We start from the raw sequence: 26981 nt of genomic DNA on the forward strand, positions 1-26981 counted from the left end.
TAGACTGAACATAAACTCACTTCCGATGGTTACCGGTAAATTTATTTCGGTACGGTTTACGCTTAGCGCTTAACGGCATGTGGTAGTTAAAGGTTATGTTCTGATTGAGACTGTTCTTCTTCTTTTAAAATATGGCTTCCATCATGGTGATTTTGCCAATGTCAAGTGTGCTCATTAGAGATGCAACGGATAGTTGTTTGGCCGGATACCGGATACCGGATGTTCAGCTTGACCATCGACCGAATATTCGGTATCCGGTCGCCGAATATTCGGCCGGCGATACTATACCTAATACATTATGCAGGTTTTGACCTGTTTCGTGGTGAACGTTCGCGCGCACTTATTTCTAGGTTCGTAATGAGTGCGCGTGCAAGTGAGTAAAATGTTAAAATTGTTTTAATTATAACGATTACGATTATGACCGTGACTGTTTCTTAAATCCACATTGTTTACTCCGAAATCAAGCAAATTTACTATCATATCATATCATATCATTTATTCCATTGTAATCATGTTCATTTGTACATACTGGTCTTACATATTGGTCAAGTAGGTACATGATACCCTGCTAGGGCGTACAATATTGGATATTAAACTACTTATTTTGAACTTATACCTAGTCTTAATTTCTTATATAAACTTTTAAATAAAATGAAATTGTGTCAAAAAAAAAAAACTATCCGGTATCCTGCCGGATAGTAAGTCACTATCCGGTATCTGGCCGGATAGTATGTATCTATCCGGTATCCGACCGGATATTAAAATAAGGGCCGGATACCGGATAGTAACCGAATTTCCGGTGCATCTCTAGTAGAAACAATTGCTTCATAAGTCAGAAACGCGCATGTGACACTCTTCATATAGCAACATCCATAGACTACGATTTGGTTTGTTTATATACCCTATATGATTCTACTAGTTGAAAGTATTTTTTTGTCTCGTAGAAAAAGTATTGTATACAATAAAAAGATAAGATAAAAGATATTTTATTGTGTAAATAAAGGTGCTAAACTACTTACATTGATAGTAGTGATATAATCAAGCTTTTCAATCTCGTACCTTACTTAAGCAACTCAGCAAGCTTCGTTGCTTAAACCCGGTAGCTCGGTAGCTGATTAAATATTCCTGCTGTACAGCAATGCTCGCACAACCGGGATGTAACCTTAACCCTTGGAGTTTATGGTACTGAGAAACTGACTGACGACGGTATTAAGTTTGTGTGTAAACTTTAGCTGCGTAAAGCGAGTGAAAAGGCTGCTAAAATAAAATGTGGTATTTTCTATAAAAAGGGACCTTATTGTCGATGGCGCTTACGCCACTATAAACGATGCTCCGATATAAATACAATGCCGCGAGACGCTGTGCGGCGTAAGCGCCATCGACAATAAGGTCCCTTTTCATTTAAAAATGCCCCAAATGTGGACACTGAATAAGAAAAATAATGATAAAGCACTCATCTAAGACTAATTCAGGGGCACTGAATTGGCACTAAATATAAATCAATAATAAACATTATTTCTGTTCAGACAAAAACAAATCTAAATACTTAAACCAAAGAGGATATAGTATTAGGATTTAGACTGCCATAGTAAATTTTTTGCCACAGTAAATTCACTGCCATCTATCGACACAAGATTAAAACTAAAAATATCAAAAAATGTATTTATATATGGATAAATTATTTTTTTTACTGCATTAATTATTTTACATGATTTTGACCCATGTTTTTTTACTGATATGCGTTAAAAATGTTAAATAACAAACGAAATCGTCAACGCCATCTATACGAGAGTAGGCCAAAGATAGTGGCGCCATCTGATCGAGAATTAAATTTTCGTGATCACGTTTTTTCCTTAGACTGCATCCATCTATTACGGAGTTATATCTATCTTTGCTTAAACATATATTATAAAACAGTTCAGAACTGGAACAAATTTAATATTCGTGATAAACACACAAATAAATACCCTTACCGGGATTCGAACCCTGGACCTCCAGCTTCGAAGGCTCATTACACACTAGGCTCCGTAGCCCCAACTTAGTAGTATAGTCTTTTCCATCACGGAATAATGGTGTTCCGGACCTTTGGGAGGCGTGCGCGGAGCCGAAGCCAACACGTAGAGGCCCTTTTGACACTTTAATGAAATGTAAAGGGGTACACCGTAGATGTTGCCCTTGCCCGTGTCATGGGACGCATGCAGAGGCAGCAAAGGTGGTGTAAGGACTATTGAAAGTTGATGGAATCTAAAACGAACTAGGTTATTTGGTGAAAGCGATGGACTACGTACTGAGCTATGGGATAAAAAACCGGACGCCTGCCTAATAAAACGGTATGCAACTTTTTTTTATTACAGAGGCTACTGAAATAACGTTTCTCCAATAATGAAATATTTTTAAAACTTAACTGGTAATAGTGTCTCGTGGTCTTAAAGGCCAGCTTATACCGGGTGTTTCCTGTAACAGGAGCAATAAATTAAACTGGAGGCTGTACGCCTCAAACTGACCAACATTTGTTCAGCAACTTTTTTAAATTATGAAATTTTTAGATTATACCTTTTTCATACTAATTAAATATTATTTTCAATGTACGCTGCCATCTGTGTGTTTGACGTTGCTTGTCACCCTTTAAACATAACAAATTTTGCAATACATTGCGTCCTAGAATAAACTTTAAAGTGTAAGGAAAATCAAAACACAAGTTATTTTTAAAAGTTGCTGAACGAATGTTGGTCAGTTTGAGGAGTACAGCCTACAGCTTAATTTAATGCTCCTGTTACAGGAAACACCCGGTACCTATATTTATTAAATTTTAAGTATTGCGATACAAAAGTAAACATACGTTAATAAAAGTGCTTCCTCTTTACATACACCAGTGTTTCGATATCATATAGGTATATCTAGATATAGCTACAGGATACAGTTACCTAGGTACTAGGTACTATCTATATCAAGTTATCTACGAAAACTTTCCCCATAAAATACCCACTTCCACCGTTTTATCAGCAAAATCAACAGAACGCAATTCGCAGTCAGAAGTTATGTCGTTGCCTAGCAACCAAATAACAAGATCTGATTATAACACATTCGAAAATCACTCAGTCTAAAAAGCTCATAGAATCGGGCAGCACGCGTGATTTCGAAATTCAAAATCAAAAACAAAAGAACTGTTAAACGTTTTTACTTTTAAAACTGTTTAACGCTAAAGTCGTGTGAGATTGGTTTTTATTTTTTAATCAGTTTAAAGTGAAAAATCGATAGTGTGACCTTAACATTAAAAGTGGTGCAATGTATTGATCAAAGTTTAATAGGTTGAAAGTAGGGCAGGTGAGAATTAGTATGTGGGTTTATAAAGACGTATGTTTTCTTCGATCGTTACTTTGATTGAGGGATAATAATGTATGAAATCGTCGCATGTTTAGAAAATTCTAATATGTTGTGTTTTAGAATGACTTCGTGTTATTAAACCACGCAATAGGTAATATATTTTATAAGGTAATTTTAAGTATTTAGCTATTAAGGTAAACTTGCTATACCCTATTCAGGGTCTATGTTGTGACAATTTAGTTTTGGATATCATCTGTAATAACATATGGAATGCAATAAATAAATGAAATGAAATGATATGACGCAAAAAGAGTCGCGACGCAATGACAGACATTAGCATATCGTAGCTCTCAAAGGGATGGACTAATTTCGATGCGGGTTTTTTACGTGAAAGCGAATTTACTTGCGTTGGTCCTTCGCTATTTGAGCAGCAGCAGTTTGAAGAGTATCAGTTCTCTTCCAAAGAAAAGTAAGACGTTTTTAGCATTAAACGATTTAAAATCTTATGATTATCGCGGGTTATGATTTTACTGCATTCATGGTGCGAACGAATTATATTAATGCCTAATAAGGTCGTGGTCTTATCGTCTCTCAGATTGTTTTTATTTATGTTTAATTAAGTAAAGCTCTGGTTCCGCCCGCATCCTCCAAGTTTCCGCTTGCTCATTTAACTTTCTAATAAGGCTACAGCTTAAGATGGATCTTCATACGCTTAGAGAAATTGAAAACATTTTCTTAGTAAGTTTGTGGAAAAACATGTTTTTTAAAAGATACCTATACCTACAGTATATCCCAAGAAAAGGAGTGTGCATAGGTTAAAATTACGCAGGTGACATCGAAGGCTGGCGTCCATTACCTAAAGTCGAATCGCGTCGAATCGAGCCACGTTGAATCGAGTCGCATTTTATCCGTGTGCGTTCATCACAGAGAAATCGAAGCGAGTCGAAGTCACGGGCGCCTGTGCTGAGGTCGGGCTTGTACAGTTGGTCGATGATGGATAGTTCGGACGAAGAAATGCTATTGTTCCAAACTTATGTTACTTACGAGTTTGGTTCATTATTCCCGCTATTTCCTCCCATACATTGATCCTACGCTGCTCATCATGAAACCCACTATCTTCATGGTCGGTTCACGATATTTTTGGACAAGAGATATTAATAATTTTTCGTTCATTTTGAACCTAGATCCGAAAGTATCTAAACTAGCGCAGGAATTCGCCTGACGAGCAATGCGCGCGGTAGATTCGAATCGGCGCGCCGCGGCTCTTCGTCAATGGACGCAGTTGCATAGAAAATATAGGAAGCGAATTATTGCGTTTAGATTCGATTCGCCTCGGCGAGTCTAGTGGACGCCAGCCTTGAGCTGCAACCTTATTTGCCACCAACAAGGTAACATTATTATAAAGCACTACACATTACTTACAATATTAGAGATAACTTAAAAAAAAGTTTCATGTAAAGTTAAGCTATAACGCCAAACATTGAAACCCGTTCAATCAATTTTGCGTGAAAGAGAAACAAAGATCCATAGATCCAAACTTTGATCATTAATCGTGAGATTTCTCGAGAAGGTTTTTATTGTATATTGAAATAAGAGTCTAAATTAATTAATTAGCTTTTAATTTAATATATGTTTTTTACAGTTAGGTTGCCATGACAGTCGGCGCCGTCTAGGTGTCAGAGCGGGAGAATGTTCCGTTTCTCACAGTTTTGTACGTAAAACTTCTACTCGCTCTAATTTCTTTGTATTATATTTTCTAATTACGCAAATTATGGCGGCGGCTACGTTAGTGCCTCTTTAAAAAAAATTGTCATGCCATCAATTGCCAACCGATCTTCGTTACACATTATTCTTTGAGAAAATATTTCGTTCGGGTAACGAATGTAACGGTATGCGTAAAACTGAAACAATTCCAAATATCAAAACAAACGGAACTGTCAAAAATCAAGTATGCCTTTAAACATAGTAAAACGACGCTTTTAATTCAGCATCAAACTGTCAAGCCGTCACGATACTGAACACAAGTGATATCAAATAAGCCTCAAGGGCCAAGCAAAATTGAACCTTGTCATGAAGACTGAACGTATCCGTTTGTTATTTCTATTTTATCTATTCATTATCACAGCACAGGCGAAACCGAACCTTATGTCTTAAAGCTTTTGATAATATGTAAAGCGTTTTATTAATTTTATTGTATCTATTCTGGCATGCTACGCTCGTGCCAGGCCATAGCCTTACCAGCAGTTAAATAAGACAATCAAATTAGGAATTCATTTGTTTGTACAATTAAGAATTTACAGTATAGACGAATTGTTTGCGTTTGTCAATGTGTGATATTATTATAACGTAATTAAAAAAAAAAACAAAAAAAAATATTTTATTTATTTTTATAAGTGTGAATGGGTTCAAATTTTGCGTCAATGTTTGCTAGTACAGTCGCCATCAGATATATCGGTGCGGCCAAGATGCTCACAAATATCTGAAAACGCTTCTATTGTCCAGGCGTTAGAGCGTGTTTTCAGATATTTTGGAGCACCACGGCCACTTCGATATATCTGATGGCGACTATACTTTAATTAAGCTCCAATCACACCAAAATGCTCGTGATAAAGCGCATGATTCTCAACAAGCTTTTTCAATCTCGTGAAGAGCTTATCAATTTTGTATTTAAGCTTTAAACACACCGAATGCGGTTGCGGTCGCAAAATCCGCATGGCGCGTGCGTGCTAGGTATATTCAGATTGAGGTTACTGAATGTTTGGAAGATTATCGCATATTCGTTTTTCATTCAGCGCCAATCACGACACGTTGGCGTTTTGGCCCTACGAAGCATTTCCGCTACATACCGGGAAACTCATGCTATCGGCTACGACGTAGCGCTACGGCAGTAGCTCAGCGGTGGATGTGTTAAAGTAAGTTTGTGTCAAGATACAAAAACGCCGTCATGAAAAGAAGCTGAAAGTTATTAATACTCTGTGATCCGGAGCCCTCGAACCCTTGGCTCCGCCATTTTAAAAAAATCCAAAAATTGAAATAACAAAAAAACCCAAATATAAAATATTGTTTTTATTATGTTTAATTATGATATTTATCATGAATTGTTGGTTTTGTTAGGTTTTACTTGTCTTGTGTATGAAATGTTCTTTCCATGTCCTGGCGTTTGGCCTCCGCTGTGAGCCGGAATCGGAAAATAATTAAAAAAGTATCCTGTGGAAGCATTAAGGTTAGGTGAGGTTAGATTTAATATGTCCTTTCTTAGCCAATTTTCATGAAATCTTTTGAGCGCGCTCGATAACTAGGATTTGGACTACACGTCGATAACTCGATATGGTTTTTGTGGCGTATATCTTTACTTGAAAATAGTTGTATTGTGTACTAGCCTTATGAACCGATTTTGCAAGTACAACCAGCCTTAAAGTTTATTATGGTTCATTATTTTTGTATGTGGGTATTTTTGCACCTTGTAGTTTTCTTCAGTCACCCGTTGACCACGAACGCTGTAAAGGGTTCGAAACATCGATGTAGTATAAATTCAATATACGCGATATAATCCGTTTTCATAGTTTTTGGAAATTCAAAAAATGGCGGAACCGTGGAGGATCGCGAGGTCTACAGATCACAAAGCCACTGGATGTAGGAACATAATGGTACTTAAAACTTATTAAACATATTAATAACGGGTCACTCACGTATCCGCAACCGTACCATCAACGCAAGCTCCTGATGACGCTACTCAGTAAGGAGTAAAACATGTCAAACGTTTTTCGACTTAAAATACGCGAGTGACCCGTTATTAATTAATATATTTAATATGTCTGTCTCACGGAAGTTTTGTTATTAGAATTACCTAAAACTTGCTTCAGCGGTGTCAGCATGGTTGCATTTTTATCACCTGTCACTATGCCTGTCACTTTCGCACTTACATACTTGTTAGAACGTGACAGGCATGGTGACAGGCGATAAAAATGCTACCGTGCTTAGCCCGCTGATGTGCGCAAAATATGACATGAGCTTATCATCCACAGCCCTTATCAACCTAACGGGCCGTGTCTTTTGCCCTAAGCATTTAGGATTCTGATAACAGATAACGTTCGCCGAATTCAATTAGGGGTCCTTACGCCTGTGATTTTAGGGATTTGAGTAAAGCCTAGATAGGCAATGGTGCTAATAAACTACTGCAACCAGTACAGTAGTAGTGCATAATTTTTTTCCATCTTATTTTCACGGAAACGTACGAACGTGTCTTGCTATTTCAGTCTCGGTACAAAGAGGTTGACTGAAATGACAAATCCGAACGTATCCGAGAAGGTACGATGGAAAACAAGCACTACATCTGTACCTACTGTTATGGTTATGTGCTCCGACACTCGTCGCAAAGATAGCTACGTCCTACGTCAACCTGCATGAGAGCGCACCAGCAACACTCTTAGAGCCCTTACAGTACTACTACGAATAGAACAAAGTGCGGAGTGTCATTATAATGTCTTCTCTACACGATGGGCCAGGGCTGGCGATGCGATAGTTGAAAGAGCACGCACTATGGAATGGGCCATGTGTACGGCGCACTGATGTGCGGACGAAAAACCGACACCGTCCCATCGCCATCCCGAAGCGCCATAAGCCATCCGACACCACTACTCTCTGTACACGCTGGCCCATCTTAGTGGGCCAGTACGATGGCCCATCGTGTAGAGGAGCCATTAGAATAGAATAGAATAGAATAGAAAACGTTTATTGTAAAAATCTACATACAGCACCATACAAGTTTAAAAAGAAGAAGATCTTATACACTAACACGTAAAATTACAAGTAGCTTATACTAACATGCAATTTTCATAGAAATTTGATATTCACGATGACAATTCCAGACTCTGTCATAGCAAGTGCCATGCAGTTAGCTTGTTCCAACTATAGCGGCTGCAATTGTGGTTCTTCAAGTTTACAGAAACTGCGGTGATTTTAAATAAATAAATATAAGGGGACATTTTACACAGATCAACCTAGCCCCAAACTAAACAGAGCTTGTACTTTGGCTGCTAGGCGATTATACATACTTATATTGATAAATACATACTTATATACATAGAAATCACCCATGACTCAGGAAAAATTAGTGTTGATCACACAAATAAAATGCCATCGGCTTCACAGGCAGGGTCACTACCCACTAGGCCAGACCGGACGGTCGGTTTTATTGTACTCGAAGCGAAAAAGCGAAATAAAATGACTTAGCTACGCCCTACCCTTACTCCTAATGTAAAAATCAAACAGTCCCCTATAGTGTAAACGTTACAATATCCAGCAGTCCGGCTGAAAGACGTCATACGTGCGTGACTGCGGTCGTTTGCCAACTAGATTACAGGGCGAGGCGATACTGCTGTCACGGTTCAAATATGCAGACAGTCTGTTCATATTTTTGAAAAAATCGATATCGACTGGAAAATCGTATAACTTTGCTCGTATCCCGCTGAATCCGAATTTGCCGGTTGCTTGATCGAATAGCTCTGTCGTTGCTTTCTATTAGGAGAGACTGGGGTCAATTGGATAGTTGAATTTTTTTAATGGTATCAGTCGATCAGGTTTGTTTTGAGGATCAAATGTCTGTATGGGACCCATTGTCTTAAAGCAATACAAAAGTCACAAATGATGGTCAAAGTCTGGCACCCGCACTTTACTGACGAAACGCTCTAACAAAAAGGCAACACATGGTGACATCACTGTGTCAGTTTGCTTAGAAGCCGTTTCGATGGAGAAAAACAAGGAAATTGCGATTTTGTCGGTGAAATGTTGCGTTTATGTATATTGTTCCTGTACAATATTTTTTTAAATAAAATGTAAGGAATCGAATGGTTTTTTTTGTATTTTTTTCCTATTTGAAAGTTAAAAAATGATTTTTTTCGATACTTTGAGGTCTTGTATTTTTTTATTATTACCATATATTTTGTAAGTTTCCGATTTATTGCAATAATTGCTCTTTTTCTATCTATTAATCTAGATTTAGTTATAAAATCCAACATGTGTCAACTATCCTGATCATTCAATAAAAAGAGGTAACTAACCAAAAGGAACTTTTGGGACCGAATTTAAACCTATTATGTAGCAAAAAAACAATGAATCCGAGTCAAAATTGTAATAGATAGAATAACGCTTTCTTACCTAATGGTTATGTACCTAGTACCTACCTGTAATATTTGGCAAGTTAGGCTTTTTACTGTTAGGTGCCATGTCGTAACTGATTTTGTAACCTTCGGCGTACTGTTCACCCTAATTAAAACTACTAATCCTCTCTTTCTATTGGAAGGCCCACCGGACGATATCGGCCTGTTAGAACAAAAATTTGACAGTTCCGAACAACTGACAGGCCGATATCGTCCGGCGGACTGATAGTCACAGTGGGCCCCTCCGCCTCCGGCCCCTTTAGACTATCGTATAAAGTACTGTGAAATAATTGTACTGTGACCAAGGCGCGGCTTCCCTGAAGGGCCGAGTGACTGTATCATTCTTTGGTTTACTAGATTAAACTTGTTTTTTGTAAAACCCTATAGTAGATAGATAGATACAGAGATAAACTATACACACAAAATATTCAAATACAAAAACCGGCCAAGTGCGAATCGGACTCGCCCACCGAGGGCTCCGTACTTTTTAGTATTTGTTGTTATAGCGGCAACAGAAATACATCAATTGTGAAAATGTCAACTGTCTAGCTATCACGGTTCATCAGATACAGCCTGGTGACAGACGGACAGACAGACAGACGGACAGCGGAGTCTTAGTAATATAGGGTCCCGTTTTTCCCTTTGGATACGGAACCCTAAAAATTACACAGGTACACAAAACAATCCAGAAAAAAATAGAAATTACAACAAAAAATAAGAGTAACACAGATTTTTACATAATAGAGAAAAAGGAAAAAATACATAAATACTGTTTCATACAAATAAAAATTCTGTGTGCGTCGCAGCAAAACAAAAAGGTTCTGGCCCAGTATTAGGATGACTCACGTTAGACCGGGCCGTGTCCAGGCCGGAGCTTCCGGCGCTTCGTTTTCTATGGAAAGCATCACGTGACCTGTCATGTCTTAGAAAAGTAAGCGCCGGAAGCTCCGGCCCGGACACGGCCCGGTCTAAATGACGTTTCACCCATTAGGAAAAGCACTGATTTTCTGCCAGGACCAGATCACATCAACAAAAAACAAACTATGGAACCCTATAAAATGCTCTTCTAGATTTCACACAATACCATCAAATAATCATTATCAATAAAATGATGATCATCATTAAACTGTAGTGTATACTAGATATAGTTATGTAGCTCATAGGATATATATAAGGACCATTTACATAAGTATGCAGAGCAGTAATAAAGCATCGTTTAAGCTGAACACTCGTTTCTACTCAACTCCGAATCCTCACCTTACATGGCGACCCTGCCAGCCACTAACACCTGAAACTAATCCATAGCGATTCTATTCGTTTCAAATTCGTTAACTATTAACTTCGACGGAAGTCTTTTGGGCATGTTACAATTAAAGTCATTGGAATAATCATTTTCCAAATCGGCTCAGAAATGACGGAGTTCTGAGGTAACATACATACAAAAAAAATACGGTCGAATTGATAACCTCCTCCTTTTTTTGAAGTCGGTTAAAAAATGTATTACTGTATCGCAGTTCTTTTTGCAATTTTGATACTTAGTGTAAACAATATGTTGTTAGTAGTATGAATGTCTCTTTTTGAAGAACATAATAAGTGAGCGTTAGAGTAGAAATGTATTTTGCTGTCAATTTTTTTTCTTTTTTGTTTAGCTCTAGACGTCCATTTATAAAATGTCATTGATTCTATGTAATGGCGTGGTTCGATGTGTTGATTTGGTTTAATTACTCTTTTGCTTATTTTCGGTACTAAGAAGTGTCCGTAATATGATTAAATTTATCGTACAACAGGCACTATACCTATATATATTATGCTTATAGAATCGTAGGCCTAATTTGGCATGATCTTTTAAAAACTTAATTATACGCGATGAAGTCCCGGTCTGCTAAATAATAATGAGTAAGTAAATATCGTGAGTTTAAAAAAGATTTTTATCAAAAATTACATTTCTGGTACAAGCTTCTATCGCTGACAGTCCTTTTAACAGGCAACTAATACTCGTCGAGATAATTCTAACAAACCCAAACACAATTAGGTTACGTTGTATTATCACAGAGTTCCCATGCCCACCTCTTGTGCAGTCCATCATCCGATTAGCTCAATGGTACAATAGTATTGCATTGTCATCAAATTTACATATGTATGTGAAATTTCAGCTACAAAAAACCGCGAAAGTGCGAGTCGGTCACGCCCACCAAGGGTTCCATGGGGGGGGAGGGAGGGGGTCGTGGGTAGGTATTTGTTGTTATAGCGGCAACAGAAATACATCATATGTGAAAATTTCAACTGTCTAGTTATCACGGTTGATGAGATACAGCCTGGTGACAGACAGACGGACAGACGGACAGACAAACAGACAGACGGACAGACGGACAAACGGACAGACGGACAGAGGAGTCTTAGTAATAGGGTCCCGTTTTTACCCTTTGGGTACGGAACCCTAAAAAAAACTTGTAATAAGTATAAAGAGTGTGGTGTATAATTTGAAGAGTTTTCCCGATTTCCTCCCATCGATTAATTTGACCCCATCCATCCAATAATTTGACCCCTTGTTCCAGTAACCATCAACCATGGACGACCGCACGGTGGACCTGATCTTTGCCGGCTCGCTGAAGTCCCTGCCTCCAGTCAGCTCCAAGATCGTGAGGATATTCACCAGCTCCACCTTCACTGGTAAGGACTTAACCAATTCCAGTGCATTCACCATGAACAATGGCACAGGATTCGATACTTTTTAAACAACCGGGTTGTTTCAACCGGGTAGATTCATGGGTAGGGTTGTTACAACCCTACCCATGAATCTAGTACAACTGGATCGGGCATGACGGGTGGGGGAAATGACCGAACGGGATAGTCTTACGTATCTTGCAGTAGGAGTCGCAGAGAAAGCGCTGTTATTGTTTGTCCTTGTCACAGTTACATTTTTTTTATTCCCCACCGTAAATTTAGTATGGTTTATGGTGGGCTACAAATCTACTCGACCAAAGATATTGTCGCATTGCGTATGTTCTGTCCCTCACAGGCGCACGCGTATTGCTCATCTATGTAATGCTAGATCTATGGGCCTACATGATTCTGACCACTTTATTCCCGCTATAGTCCTTACGTATGTTTTTATGCTATGAAAGCTTGTTTTTCATTTGTACCATTTCCCCATAACACTATTCCATATCGCAATGCAGAAGCAACATAGCTATGATAAACAAGTAGCGCGGTTTTGTTTAAAGTGATACACATCATTTTTTTATGGTATAAGTAAGTATTAATTACACTTTAGCAATGACAAAGTTTGAATTTAAACATACACTTTACTTTTTCACGCCAAAGTCGACGTAGCTTAGATGGATTCTAAAAATACCTCAAATCAGCCTACCTCGCCTTGGAAGTACACAGGAGATCCTCTGGACTTACTTAAGCTAAGCGAAAACGCGGCCCATTTGGTGAAGAATCTAACTATTAACTTGTAAATTTGTAAAGCGACCATAAATTGTAATATGCCATACGACTAAATAAATAAACCTTGCCTTAAATAATTTCTGTGCATGTGCAGCTAAAGATCGATAAACTATTACAAAGTACTGGTCATTAACAGAAACATGGCCGTTGCAGGTGTTTTCAAGTTACGGCCCGCTTTACTACTAGTTTTAGTGTCTGTCGGAAAAGCAATAACGTGTTCTGGACTCGTTAATGTATTTCAACACACCAGCTGGTAAAGGCTTTCTTGATTGTTCAAAAACTGATAAAGAAAGTTGCATTTTATCCACATGTGAGGCAAAGTAATCAGATGCATGTTGTTTCCTTATGTTAGCTGGCTAATTGACTGTTTAAATGATTATTTTTAATGATAAATATTTAATAACGTCCATTTGGATTTGATTTGGTTTAATTTTGTTTGATATCTTACAGTAAATATTTTCTTCGGGTTGGTGTGGTGAAAATTTTTGGGGGCAAATTTTGTTTATCCCTCGTGCTTCGAAACTCTCGAAACGCTCAAGATTCCATTTTACAAACCACTCACTACGCTCGTAGTTCAATTTTGGAATCTTTCGCTTGCTCGGGTCAATCGGAATCGGACAAAGAGCGGTTAAACAACAACTTTGCCCCCTTGTAAAACAAATAACGAATACTTATTAATGAAATAAAACTATGAAAACGGATTATATCGCATATATTGAATTTATAATACATCCCGACGTTTCGAACCCTTTACAGCGTTCGTGGTCAATTAAAGAAGGCTCCGTTTCCATGCATATCATTAGCAATTAGTTACCTTCTTAACTCAGTCGGATGATATTATGAAAAAGCACGAGTGTTATAATATACTGAAAAATCACGCGTGTTTAATATCTAGGATTACTGCTTAATTTGTATGTTATGTCCTTTTTATATGGTGAGCAAAAAAGAATATTTATTTTGTATTGTATTATGAGCCAAAAATCGGTGGAATAAAAACGTCGTTTTGAGCGTGTTGAAAAATATACTTACCTACATAAACAATTACAAAGAGAATACCCCTTCTACAAGTCGGACTGCGGCATGGACCCCATGACACTGGCAGCATTACCTCTCTGTATCGTAAGGGAAATACGTTGAAAGAGGTACGCGCCAGGTTAGAAACCCAGTTTTGTTATTTTTCTGTTTTATCAGAACCCATTCCGTTGAAAGTTGAAACTGAAAATGGACAAAAAACTTTACTTCCGTTTACTTTTCCCAAACATTTTCAGTGAAGTCGCCAGCATAGACATATATCCACAATATTAACATAGACATCATATGTACCTGCCATGATTTTATTAAAATCGAATTATGTTAATGTAAAGTAATTCTATTCTGCTTGAAACATGGTCTATATAAAACGTAAAATGTGTGTTACATTTTACCAGTGACTGATGGGATGGTATTTTGGCAACGGTGATAAATAAATAAAAACAAGCAATAGGTATACTAAGGGATATATAACATATATATGTAGAGGATGATTTCGGGGTCGTGGAGCAAGAGAACAAGATCATACAGAATTCAAAGATGAGCCTAATGATGTTGTTAATTATTGTTTAAGGCCAATCATGATGATGAGTTCAAAAGTCACCATGATTACTTATAATAAGATGATTTTTACTTCAAAAATAAGAAAATATAAACTAATTATCTTTTCATCAAATACTACCACAATAATATGATAATGTGGATCAGTTACAGTCAGAAATATTTTGGATCACGACACGAAAAACCATTTATTTTCTTTGGTTCGTTTGTCAAATTTATATTTGGAAAATTAGAACATTCACAGATAATAGCATAATAGCATTTTTTGAAGTACTTCTGTATATAATAGGTACCCTGATTGAGCTTACTGTGGTACTAGGTGGGACCCTGTTCACAAATCCACGATCATTTGGGGCATTTTCTATGAAAAGGGACCTTATTGTCGATGGCGCTTAGGCCGCACGGCGTCGCGGCATTGTATTTATATCTGAGCATCGTCTATAATGGCGTAAGCGCCATTGAGAATAAGGTCCCTTTTTATAGAACATACCACATTTGCAAGCGAAACATTATCTAATTAGAAATATGTCTGTGGCCGCCATTTTATGCGGTTAGGGGAAGCCCGGGCAATATGGACAACTTTTAATTAACGCTATTATCAGATAGTGGGTTGCCGGATTTAATTCGCGTGCCCTGAATTTTAATGGTCGTTGTTTGAGGAAGTGAGGGCGATTTTAACGTGAAGATAAAATTGATATCGATTTCTCTGATACTTCGGAAGTGGCTCTTAGTCCTAGCGCGTTATTTACTTAAAAAAGAAATATCTGCTATGCATACGGCTGGCCATTACATATAAACATAATATTTAATAGTGTTATTAAGTAGTTGATTAGTTTGTAATTTTGTTGCAGTGCCCTTTACATGGGTTGAAAGTGTTGAAACATAATAATAATCATAAGATCTTTTTGTACACACAAAGCAATGATTAAATGAATATGAATTTCGTTTTTTCCGCTGTCTTCCAATATGGTAAGTCTCAAAAGATTTCAGACGGAAAAAAACATAAAATGTTTTACACAACTTTGGGAAGAAATCAAATTATTTTATTAAATATTAGTTATTATAGGAGGTGCAAGCGCATACTGCTCGCCCTTAGAGTTGGTCAGAAATGCCTAGTCTTAATAGTAACATAATATCCAGGTAGCAAAAGCGACGTCATAATGACGTCCGCTGTCCGTCTGTCCGTCTGTTTGTCTGTCAGTGTCAGTGACAGACAAACAGACGGACAGCGGAGTCTTAGTAATAGGGTTCCGTTTTTACCCCTTGGGTACGGAACCCTTAAAACAAACTAAGGTATAAAGCTAAAACCACCACCACGGCGGAACCGGTCCCAATTTCTCGTCTATACCCCAGTAGCATTTATACGTCATTATGACTATGGATGGTATAGAAAGGATCGCAATCTCTTATGGCAGAATTGTTGTAAAAGTGACCGCGTTAAGCTTTAAATAATAGTTCCTAATCTCTCCGGTGGCGCTAGTTAGGCTCTGGGACATGAGTATAACATGAACCATATAACAAATAACCCGACCAAATTACGTAGGTTGTTTTTGGTAGTATTTCGATGTATGGTGGCGCCGCCTAATTACTGTTTTTTGATGGACACTTTTCATACATAGAGATTTGGCTCCTTTATACAGTCTCCATGATTATGACGTCAGCGACGTCATTATGACGTAATAATGCCGTCATTATTCTGTCACAGTTGAAATTTTCACAGATGATGTATTTCTGTTGCCGCTTTAACAACAAATACTAAAAAGTACGGAACCCTCGGTGCGCGAGTCCGACTCGCACTTGGCCGGTTTTTTTTTAAGTTAATGTGATCTCTTAATAATCTTTAAATCTTTCTCATGGTGCTCCTGCACTGGCAGTAAAGTTATTAACCGAGCGTCAGCGAACGTCTCCGTTTCAGCTTGGGCAAAAATATTTCGGATGTCCGGATGTTCTCCTTTACAGGTCGCAATTCTCAACCGATTCTCATGAAATTTTGTGAGCAGTTTCGATGATTAATTAAAAAAAAATGTCAATTCAGTTTTTAGAAATATTCCACGCAGATTAAAGGTTGACCGGAGCTTCCGGCGCTTCGTTTTCTATGGAAAGCATCACGTGATCACCTGTCATGTCATAGAAAAGTAAGCGCCGGAAGCTCCGGCCCGGACACGGCCCGGTCTAACGTGAGTCATCCTTAAGTCGCGGGCAAAAGCTTAGTAACGTTATTTAACAGCCAGTGCACCATTAAAACAATTTTAACTCAGATCCATAAATACCTGCATTAAATGTAAGTCTAGAACTATGCACACAAAGCTCCACGGCCAGACGAAGTGATCGATCGACTCACAACTGTTCGCAAAACATTGTATTGGAGTCAAGCTTGCCTATTATGACTGAATGTAATAAAAAATATGGAATGTTTTAATTGGTGCCAAGATAATTTCATCGTCCAAATACAGACAGAATAGTGTCTTGTCGCGTGCGAGTAGAGCTTTAAACAACCTGGCAAATGTACTATTTTTCCATACCTTAAACTATTTATTGGTTGAATGGGAAGGCGTTTCGTAAACGTTATATAACACCGTCGGTGGGTGGTCTTACCGTCAGCAAATATGTGACGGCTATAGTCTGAATGTAACATGCACGAGCTAGTAATACTGTTTCATTTCGCGCGACTATTGCGCTCATGCGCAATAAAGTCGCGTCGCTCATCAGACGGGTTAGGGGAAGCCCCAACAGTCTCCTGCAGGTCGTGACCGGGAGGCAGGACAGTGCCGTGCTCGGCAGGTTCAACGAGCTGCATGCTCCGAGTGTGCGTGAGCCTCGGTGAACCGCGCGCCACGGCTCTGTTACGCAGGGCTTTTAGCTTAGACCTTTGTTATTGTTATTAAGTAATACTAACTCATTTTAGTTGTAGTATCTTAGTTTTTAGTATTAATAATTTTAGTTTTAATTTTTTTAGTTAAGAACTTACTAACAATGCTATGGACCTATGAGTTGTCTGAAAATAAACGCATTTTATTTTATTTATTTATTTTATTTCATACACTGAAAGAAGAAAGAAAGTACATTTATTCAACGCCACAACATATTAAATAAAGCACAAGGAGACATTACAGACATAAAAAAACATTGGACGCTTCCTAACGCTTCGGTCAATAAATGTGCCATTTTCGATCAGAAGGGTACTTATTAGCTAGGTACATTGCAAGTTAATAAAAACGAGGCTCAATGAGGGAGATGAGTGTTGGGGTCGGCAACGCGCGTGTAATATCTCCGGTGTTGCAGGCGTCCATAGGCTACGGTAACTGCTTACCATCAGGCGGGCCGTATGCTTGATTGCCACCGACGTGGTATAAAAAAAAAGCTTGTAAAATAGCAATTTTTAGGGTTCCATACCTAAAATTATATATATTTATATTTATACAGGGTGTCCCTAGCCATTAGACAGAGCCGAAATGTACATACGCACTAGGATATTTAGAACCAGTATACAAAGTATCATAACAACCGGTGTAGCGGTTACGAAGAAGTTAACAACTTACAATTTTTAGAGTTCCGTACCCAAAGGGTAAAAACGGGACCCTATTACTAAGACTCCGCTGTCTTTCTGTCCGTCTGTCACCAGGCTGTATCTCATGAACCGTGATAGATAGACAGTTGAAAATTTCACAGATTATGTATTTCTGTTGCCGCTACAACAAATACTACCCGACAGTATAAAACAGGAACCGAATGATAAACTGTTTAAAAATACGCTTAAAAAGCTTCTTCTAGAGAAAGCATATTACACAATAGACGAATTTCTAAATGACCAAACACTGAAATAATGCTATGTACTTACCCAAATTGAATTAATTAAATTTTATTGAAATATTATTGTAAACATTTATTGACATTTATGCATTTTCTAAAATGACATATAGTTAATTAATATTAACTATATTGTTTCACATTATTTAAATCTATTTATAAATTAACCTGGACATTTAATATTTAGCATCATTATTTTATTATTTTACTAATTTTCTAAACGAACTTTACATTTAACGTTGCATAAACGTCGATAAAATAAAAAGTTATAAATATAGATTTTATTGCTATTTGTATGAGATGCATGTAATTTTACCTAGACTTAAGAAAATTGAGTGCCCTGACAGGGTGTCATGTACCTACCATCCTCAAACTGTAACACCTAATGTATTATGAACATGACTGCAATACAATAAAGAATAAAAGAATACTTAAACACAGAATAAAATAAATATTTATGTGGGGCTCCCATACAACAAACGTGATTTTTTTGCCGTTTTTTGCGTAATGGTACGGTACCCTTCATGCGCGAGTCTGACTCGCACTTGGCCGGTTTTTATGTTAATGTTAGCTTGAAATGGTAGCTTGCTGCAGTATTACTCGGCCGTGAATCGACCTATTTCTAACTGCGTCGGTCACCCAGTAATGCAGTCTTGCATTCATCTTTATTCTAACCCGCTGGGGTTTTTAACTGACTGCAGTTATTATTAAATTGGTAATATTCGGATGACAACTCCAACAATCGTGCTTTTCTTCAAACAAAAACGTCACTTTTGACACTGACATATCCGAGCCATATCGCATCAGGGGCGCGAAACTCCTCGCTTCGGGCAAACTCGGCTCCGTTCGGCTCAGCTGAGCATTGCTTCGATCAATTTTATTAGGGTTGGCACAACTTGACGTCCCTTTGCGTGCACAACCACAGATAAGATAATTACTTGAATTTTGACAACCCTAAATATCCGAAAGGGATAGTGCCATACCTATATTAGAAAGGGATAGCATGATTCGACCCTGAACCGCTGTCAAACTTCGGTTTTGTGGGAAGTTTCCTTTCTGTACGGTAGTACTATTGTTTATTCTGTGATCGTATCTAGACCTAATATTTGACGTATAAACTATAAGTTCGAATCAGGGCTTATGTATATTCGTAGTTACAGTCGTCGTTTACTACGGTTATCCGTTTAAAAATAACCGGACAAGTGCGAGTCGGACTCGCCCGCCGAGGGTTCGTACTTTTTAGTACTTGTTGTTACAGCGGCAACAGAAATACGTCATCTGTGAAAATTTTAACTGTCTAGCTATCACGGTTCATGAGATACAGCCTGGTGACAGACAGACGGACAGCGGAGTCAGCGCGGTCCCGTTTTTACCCTTTGGGTACGGAACCCTAAAAACTGCGAGGCCCAAGGGCTCTGAGCCTAATAATTTTTCTCTTTTCAGACACAACCATGGAAAGGAACACCCTTATGGCCAAATGTTACCCCCGCATCAAGGACTACTGTCGAGAGAAGCACGGACTCGAGTTTCAGGTAAGACGGCCCAGGTAGCATTTATACGTCATAATGACGTCAGCGACGTCAGTATGACGTAATAATGCCATCATTAGTACGTCATTATGACGTCGCTGACGACACTTTGCTTCCTGACGGCCTTTCAGGGGGTCTAGTCAAGATGACAATCGTCGATAGAAAAATCCAATCAGAAATAAAATAATATAAGTATTGAAACTGTATTTACCAGTCGGTAAAGGACATCGCGAGGAAACAGGATTAATCCCAATAAGGCCTAGTATACCCTCTGGGTTCGAAGGTCGGACTGCAGTCGCTTTTGTAAAAAACGTGCCTACGCCAATCCTTGGGATTATTTGCCAAGCAGACCCCAGTCATCCCTGAGCCGTGCCCAAAAGCTGGGACAACGCAAGAAATATGATGATGATTATGTAATCATTTTAGAAATTCAGATTTAGATTCATAGATATAGATTTAAGGCCAGTTGCACCAACCACAGTTTACAGACAACAGTTTACAACGTCACGCAGCAGAGATCTATGAAACTTCCTATACAATAAAATTTTGCGAACGCTCCCAGGTAGCAAAATGACGTCAAATGACGTCAGCGACGTCATAATGACGTAATAATGCTGTCATCATGACGTCGCTGACGTCATTTTACGTCATTTTGCTACCTGGGCTTTAACGGTGGCAGACGGTTTGGTGCAACCGACCCTTAGTGTGTAAGGCCAGCTTAAGTATTTGCTCGAATTTCAGACATAAAACATTTATAAAGCGATTTTATTTTATTCAACCTAAACTCAAATTTTATTATTTGTTCGACCTAACTTCAAACCGCTTTCTTATCCATAATGAATCAGGTAATAAGCCATCGCAGGTGGCTCTAAAAGAAAATTTAACCGATATCGATTATGTCTTTACTTCAGTTAATATAAACCTTGTTCCAGATTTAAAATTGAGCCAAATAGTTTAGAATTTTGTTAAAAATTTATACCTAGATGGAAGTAAAAATTGTAGAAAGTATGACGATTTTAAACCGAATAAGATTTCGTAATGAAGAGGTTTTCAATCCGTCAAGATCCTTCTTTCTTGTCTATTCTCGACAGAGAACATTTCCTTTACTAAATAAACAGAGAACGTTCTCGAGAATTGCACAGTTCTATTTGGGGCTAAAACTGCTAAAACTAGTTTTTACTTATAAACCGAAATGTCATATATTAAAGGAAAACCAGCCAAGTGCGAGTCGGACTCGCCCACCGAGGGTTCCGTACTTTTTAGTATTTGTTGTTATAGCGGCAACAGAAATACATCATCTGTGAAAATTTCAACTGTCTAGCTATCACGGTTTATGAGATACAGCCTGCTGACAGACAGACAGACAGACAGACAGACGGACAGCGGAGTCTTAGTAATAGGGTCCCGTTTTTACCCTATGGGTACGAAACCCTAAAAAAAGTGACAAAGCCCACCAGTGGTGAAGGCTGGATTCGAACCGGCGGCTTTAGCAATCCGAGCTAACGCCTTGAACCCCTAGGCCACCCCGCCAAGGTGGAACCGGTCCCAATTTCTTGACTAGCTACTAAATATTTAATAAAAATAATTTGATTTGTTCCCAAAGTTGTGTAGTTTTTACTTTTTTAACATATTTCAAATCAATTTCATGCAGCCTAGCCTTTAGCCAGTCCATAGTAGACGATAATAACGTCTTACCAATCGCCAGGTCAAAAGAATTCGGGTCAAGATGGGACACTCAAAGGTTGACTGGAAGGTCTGGAAGAGATCCCTTATATATATTTTGTTTTTATTGTGTTTTTAATCTCTCTGTACAAAGTGTTAACATACATGTATACACTCTGACAACACCGAATGTCGTATTCGTATGTGTGGCGAAGAGGAAGAGACAGTAAACCACCTACCTAATGTGTGAATATCACGCCCTCGCCAGAGAAAAAATGAAGGACATTTGAGCAGACTATCTGGACCCAACCAAAAAAATTCAAAACGCTACCCATGAGCTCCATCATCCGTTACAGAGATGGTCGGAAAAGCTCTGAGTAGTTGACGGATCTTTCCTAAGGGGGTAATTGCACAAAAGATCCCTAAGGGTCGAAGTCCCCGGAACGCTTTTTTTGAACGCTTTTCCTCAAGCATCAAGATGTGGCCTACACGCCAATAACTCGACTAGTGAATAACGAATATAAACCTTCTGTCAGCAGGACAATTGCTTTGACAGCGTCCACCATGACCACTTTAGTGGTCGCTGGCGTGGCAGGCACGACAGCACACGACTTATTTAGTGGCTCTTGGCGTCCAAAAGGTTAATAATTTTCATGAAACATGTACGAATCCGAATTGAAATTAAATCGGGCGAATGCTTCTTGGAACATTGTCTGTGAAAGTATTAGGTACGGGTCATAGGAAATTTAAGCGGAAGTCAGCGGAGAGACTTGAAAAAAATAAATAAATTTGATTTATACTTTATACTGTGCAGCATCGTATAAGTATATGGAGGTGAATGAAAGTAGTGATGGATTAAAATAATAAGACGGTCAAAAAAATTTATGTAAGAACAAATTACAAAACCGCACTGAAGGTTTTGATGTCTTTCTAGTGTTTTTTTACCTTCGTAAATTTCACCGAAATTTGTAAGTTAAATTGCGATAAAATTCTCTCTCTCTATATATATTTTTTAAAGACATTGGTATTAGAATTAGCTCCAATTTGAATAAATGAATAGTTTATTTCGATACCTCCTTAACTATACTGAGGCAAGTGCATAATCAATATTTAGCAGGAGAGCGGTTTTAAGGATGACTCACGTTAGACCGGGCCGTGATCGGCCCGGATCTTCCGGCGCTTCGTTTTCTATGGAAAGCATCACGTGATCACCTATCATGTCATAGAAAAGTAAGCGCCGGAAGCTCCGGCCCGGACACGGCCCGGTCTAACGTGAGTCATCCTTAAAGGTATATACAACGGGACGTAACTTCCTATTTTGTTAATGTAGTTCTATAAAATTTTGGATTTGTTCTAGCGAAATCTTTTAGATTATATAGGTATTTAAATTAATGGATATTGGATATCTAAAATTAATCTCAGTTTATGATAGATGAGTATATACACTCCAATATAGGTACCGGGCCGTGACCGGGTCGGAGCTTCCGGCGCTTCGTTTTCTATGGAAAGCATTACGTGATCAGCTCCCGCCTGGTCACGGCCCGGTCTAACGTAAGATCCTTTAAGCGGAGTCTACAAGCACGTGATCCAGTATACGTCAAAATTTGTAAATTTTTACTATAAAATTTATTTTAAAGTAGAATTGTATTGTCTTCGGTTACCGCGATAGTTACTCATGAAATAAAACTATGAAAACGGATTATATCGCGTATATTGAATTTATAATACATCCCGACGTTTCGAACTCTTTACAGCGTAGAATTGTATGTTTCCTAATTAACGAAACATTTAGAATGTATCAAATAATTGTAATTTTAATTGATAATATCGGTTTTTTTACCACGTCGATGAGTATTAGTAATGCCAGTGAGTAGTATCAGTATGCCACACTATTTTACCCTTTAACTGTACCGCATACTTTAGTGCTTGACTTGCCTCTGTATACAATGTTCGAGTATAATATATATAATGATTTAAGTTATATCCATATACGTCACTTTATTTCCAAAACTAATACGAAATTCAGCATGAAATTTCAGTGTATAGTAAATATTGGTATATTTTAAACGTAAATAATTAAATATTTATTTATTTATTTAATTTTTATTCATAGACCAACTGAGATCATTGTTGCTAGTACACATAAAGCTTAAATATATGGTTAGTATTATACACTATAGAACGAATGTCAATAAACTTAATAATAAATTAATAAATATGTAAAAAACGTAAAATCGTAAAATTTACACTTGCCTTAGTATACTTAGGAGGATAGATTTATGTAAGAAAAGGGTATCCGTTGATGTATCATATTGTTGCTGAAGGCAGAGGAGACCGAGGTGAGTTGTAACAGAGGAGAGTTGTGACGTTGTCGATTTTTTGGAACCTCTTAACTGTTAGCGAACTCCCAACAATGCGCGTTTCCTAGCTAGTAACTTGAACTAACAAACGCGCGCTATTCCGAGCTCGTTATTAGTTAATAGATTCCAAAAAATCGACGATGTCACAACTCTCCTCTGTCACAACTCATCTCGGTCTCCCCTAATCTATGATTTCTTTCCCTTAAATGAGGATCAAAATCGGATCAAGCTGATGTTTTATACCCGATCAACGTGCTCGCAGATTTTCCTAGAAATGTCCGCCCTCGGAATATTAATAAAAACTTCTCGGTTTTTAGGAAAAGACAATTTTGGAAGAGTTGGTTTCTTATTAAAAGGGATTATATTTAAGCTGTTGGGTGGCTTTAAACTAGAACTGTTCCAAGAAGAGATTTAAGAATATTCATAATTTAAGAATATTGAGTGTGCAATAATTTTACAAGCTTTTATTTATCTTGCAATATTTGTATGTCTTATGTATTATTAGGGTCAAACAGGGTCCGAAAGGATAATTATCAATGATAGTTATCTTGATAATCAATCTGTCTATGTTTGAAATGAGACAGTCCCTTGACAAACTATAATTGAAAGATTTATGTACCCCTGTCTTTGCATATTTTAATGTACGTGTAATTGCAATACCCTTTTAGGGTAACATGTTGTAATGGAACCATTGTACTTAGAGTAAGCTCTGTACACCAACATGAGAGCAATAAATATTCTATTCTATTCTAAAAGTCAGTTTATTCAGAAAATGAAGTAGTTAATGGTATATACAAACATACACAAAAATAACTTAAATATATCTAAAATTATTTAATAAACTACAAAGCTAATTAAAATATTTACCAAAAAAAGGCATGTTATCAGATCCACAGCGCAGGCTTCGTCACATTACAGAAAGCTCATCCACCTCAGGTTTCGTCAAAACAGAATGTTCGTTTTCACGTGAGCGTGTGCGTCTTGATATTTATCGCGTTAAATATTTTGAAACCGGAAAACGGGAACAATTTTAAACGTTCATAAATAGTAAGTACTACATTTTTTAGCTAGTACCTAGGTAAGTTGTTTTGGAGAGTAGTTATATAGTTCTCAACTGTGCGTTTCTCCAGAACCTTCCAGCCTCGCACAGCTAAATTGTGGAATGAACTATCGCCTGCGTTATTTTCTGGACCGATACGACATTCAAACCTTCAAGAAAAGAGCGTACTCCCATCTTAAATGCCGAGACCGTACTAGCAACCCCTCTGGTGTTGCGAGTGTCCATAGCGACGGCAATAGCTCACTATCAATCGATTCGTCTGCTCGTTTGCCAATATCGTGAAATAACAAAGTTGGGTTACTACCGACAGTACCGACTAGACGCAGATGCCGTCACCCAGGTAGCAGTGACGTCAGCGACGTCATAATGACGTCATTTATACGTCATAATGACGTCATTTATACGCATAGATATATGAAAGGACTTAATTCCTATAACTATGTTTATACGTCATACTGACGTAACGGACGTCACAATGACGTATAAATGCTACCTGGGCAATTGTATGTATGGGTATGTCCTTAAACTACGTCCAAATGAGAGGTATGGGCACTGTGAATGTCATATCGCGTTGTGTGGTAGGGCACAGCATAGCGGATGACATTCCAGATCTAGAGCAGACCCCAACTGGAGAAGAACCTCTACCTTACAAAAAACCGCAGCCAAATAACACTAGACCCTACTCATAGTGTTATGTTCCTGCCGGTGAGTAAGGTTGCCAGAGCTCAACGAGGGTGCGGAGTGTTAGGATCGGCAACGCGCATGTACCTAACTCCTGGAGTTGCAGGCGTACATAGGCTACGGTAACCGCTTACCATCAGGCCGTATGCTTGTTTTCCACTGACGTAGTATAAACACAGATTATATAATAGTTCTTACGAACAGATATTTATCTCTCAAAGAAAACGCAAATACCTACCGTTTTGATACCTACACAAAAATACAATGGAGTGACCTTCGGCAGTCCGCTCCCCGCACCGCGCGCACCGGCACAACGCTAGGGTTGCCGACGCTTAGAAATGATAAACACCAATAAGTATTTATCATGAGAATCATTAGAAATGATAAATACCAATAGGTATTTATCATTTCTAACAGCGGAGTGAAATAAAATGAAATTTAAATCTTAAATTATGTATTTTAGTCATTCATTCATTCATTTACAACTGTTTTACTTTGTAACTATAAATTTGTCGTAATAAACACTACATGTTTAATGAAAGAAATTCAATAGTAAGTACCTACGTAGCTTGTAACTATCGTAAAAATTGCAAGTGCGTGCGTGAGCGCGTGTGGCAACCAACTGGCTTGCTTTTCTACCGTGAACGGGAGGCGATTCGTAGGTATAAATCCGAGCTCGCGCGGAGAGTTCCATAGGCCTGGTATAAAAAAAAAGAAAAAAGGAAAAGGAAAGGGAAAGGAAGGGAAAGGAAGGGAAAGGAGAGGGAAAGGAGAGGGAAAGGAAAGAGGAAAAGGTGGATGGACTGTGTGAAAGATGATATGAAACTAACGCAAGTGAATGATGAGATGACGGGTGACAGAGAGGTATGGAAGAAAAAGACATGCTGCGGCGACCCCAAGTGAATGGGACAAGGGCAAGCGAATGATGATGTAGTATATAAGAAAAAATGGCCAAGTGCGAGTCGAACTCGCGCACCGAGGGTTCCGTACTTTTTAGTATTTGTTGTGCTACAGAAATACATCATCTGTAAAAATTTCAACTGTCTAACTATCACGGTTCATGAGATACAGCCTGGTGACAGACGGACAGACGGACAGCGGAGTCTTAGTAATAGGGTCCCGTTTCTACCCTTTGGGTACGGAACCCTAAAAACATGTTATAACTCAGAAAGTCATCGGTGGTCTGCCTCGCACTGGCATGGCATATATCAAAACGAAATTCCTATTAAAAACAAAGCTTCTATAAATACGTGACACGTGCGTCCGTTTCCGCTCCGTGTTTACAAGTGCACTATTTGTGGATTACAAACACCGTAATACTGTGGGGGCGTAGCCAACATGCCAATCGTGTACGCTC

General features: G+C 38.2%; 1 protein-coding gene across 1 annotated transcript in view; it reads left to right on the forward strand.

Moving 5' to 3' along the window:
- Positions 1-3195: 3195 nt before the first annotated feature.
- LOC134751446 (NACHT and WD repeat domain-containing protein 2) overlaps positions 3196-26981 on the forward strand; it is a 70040-nt gene continuing 46254 nt past the window's right edge. Inside the window, exons 1-3 of the mRNA XM_063686855.1 lie at positions 3196-3324; positions 12038-12152; positions 19776-19864. Of these exons, the coding sequence (XP_063542925.1) occupies positions 12050-12152; positions 19776-19864 (192 nt within the window). The 5' untranslated portion in view covers positions 3196-3324; positions 12038-12049. The remainder of the gene's footprint in view (positions 3325-12037; positions 12153-19775; positions 19865-26981) is intronic.

This window comes from Cydia strobilella, chromosome 22 (genome assembly GCF_947568885.1).
Source record: "Cydia strobilella chromosome 22, ilCydStro3.1, whole genome shotgun sequence".
Taxonomy (NCBI): Eukaryota; Metazoa; Arthropoda; class Insecta; order Lepidoptera; family Tortricidae; genus Cydia; species Cydia strobilella.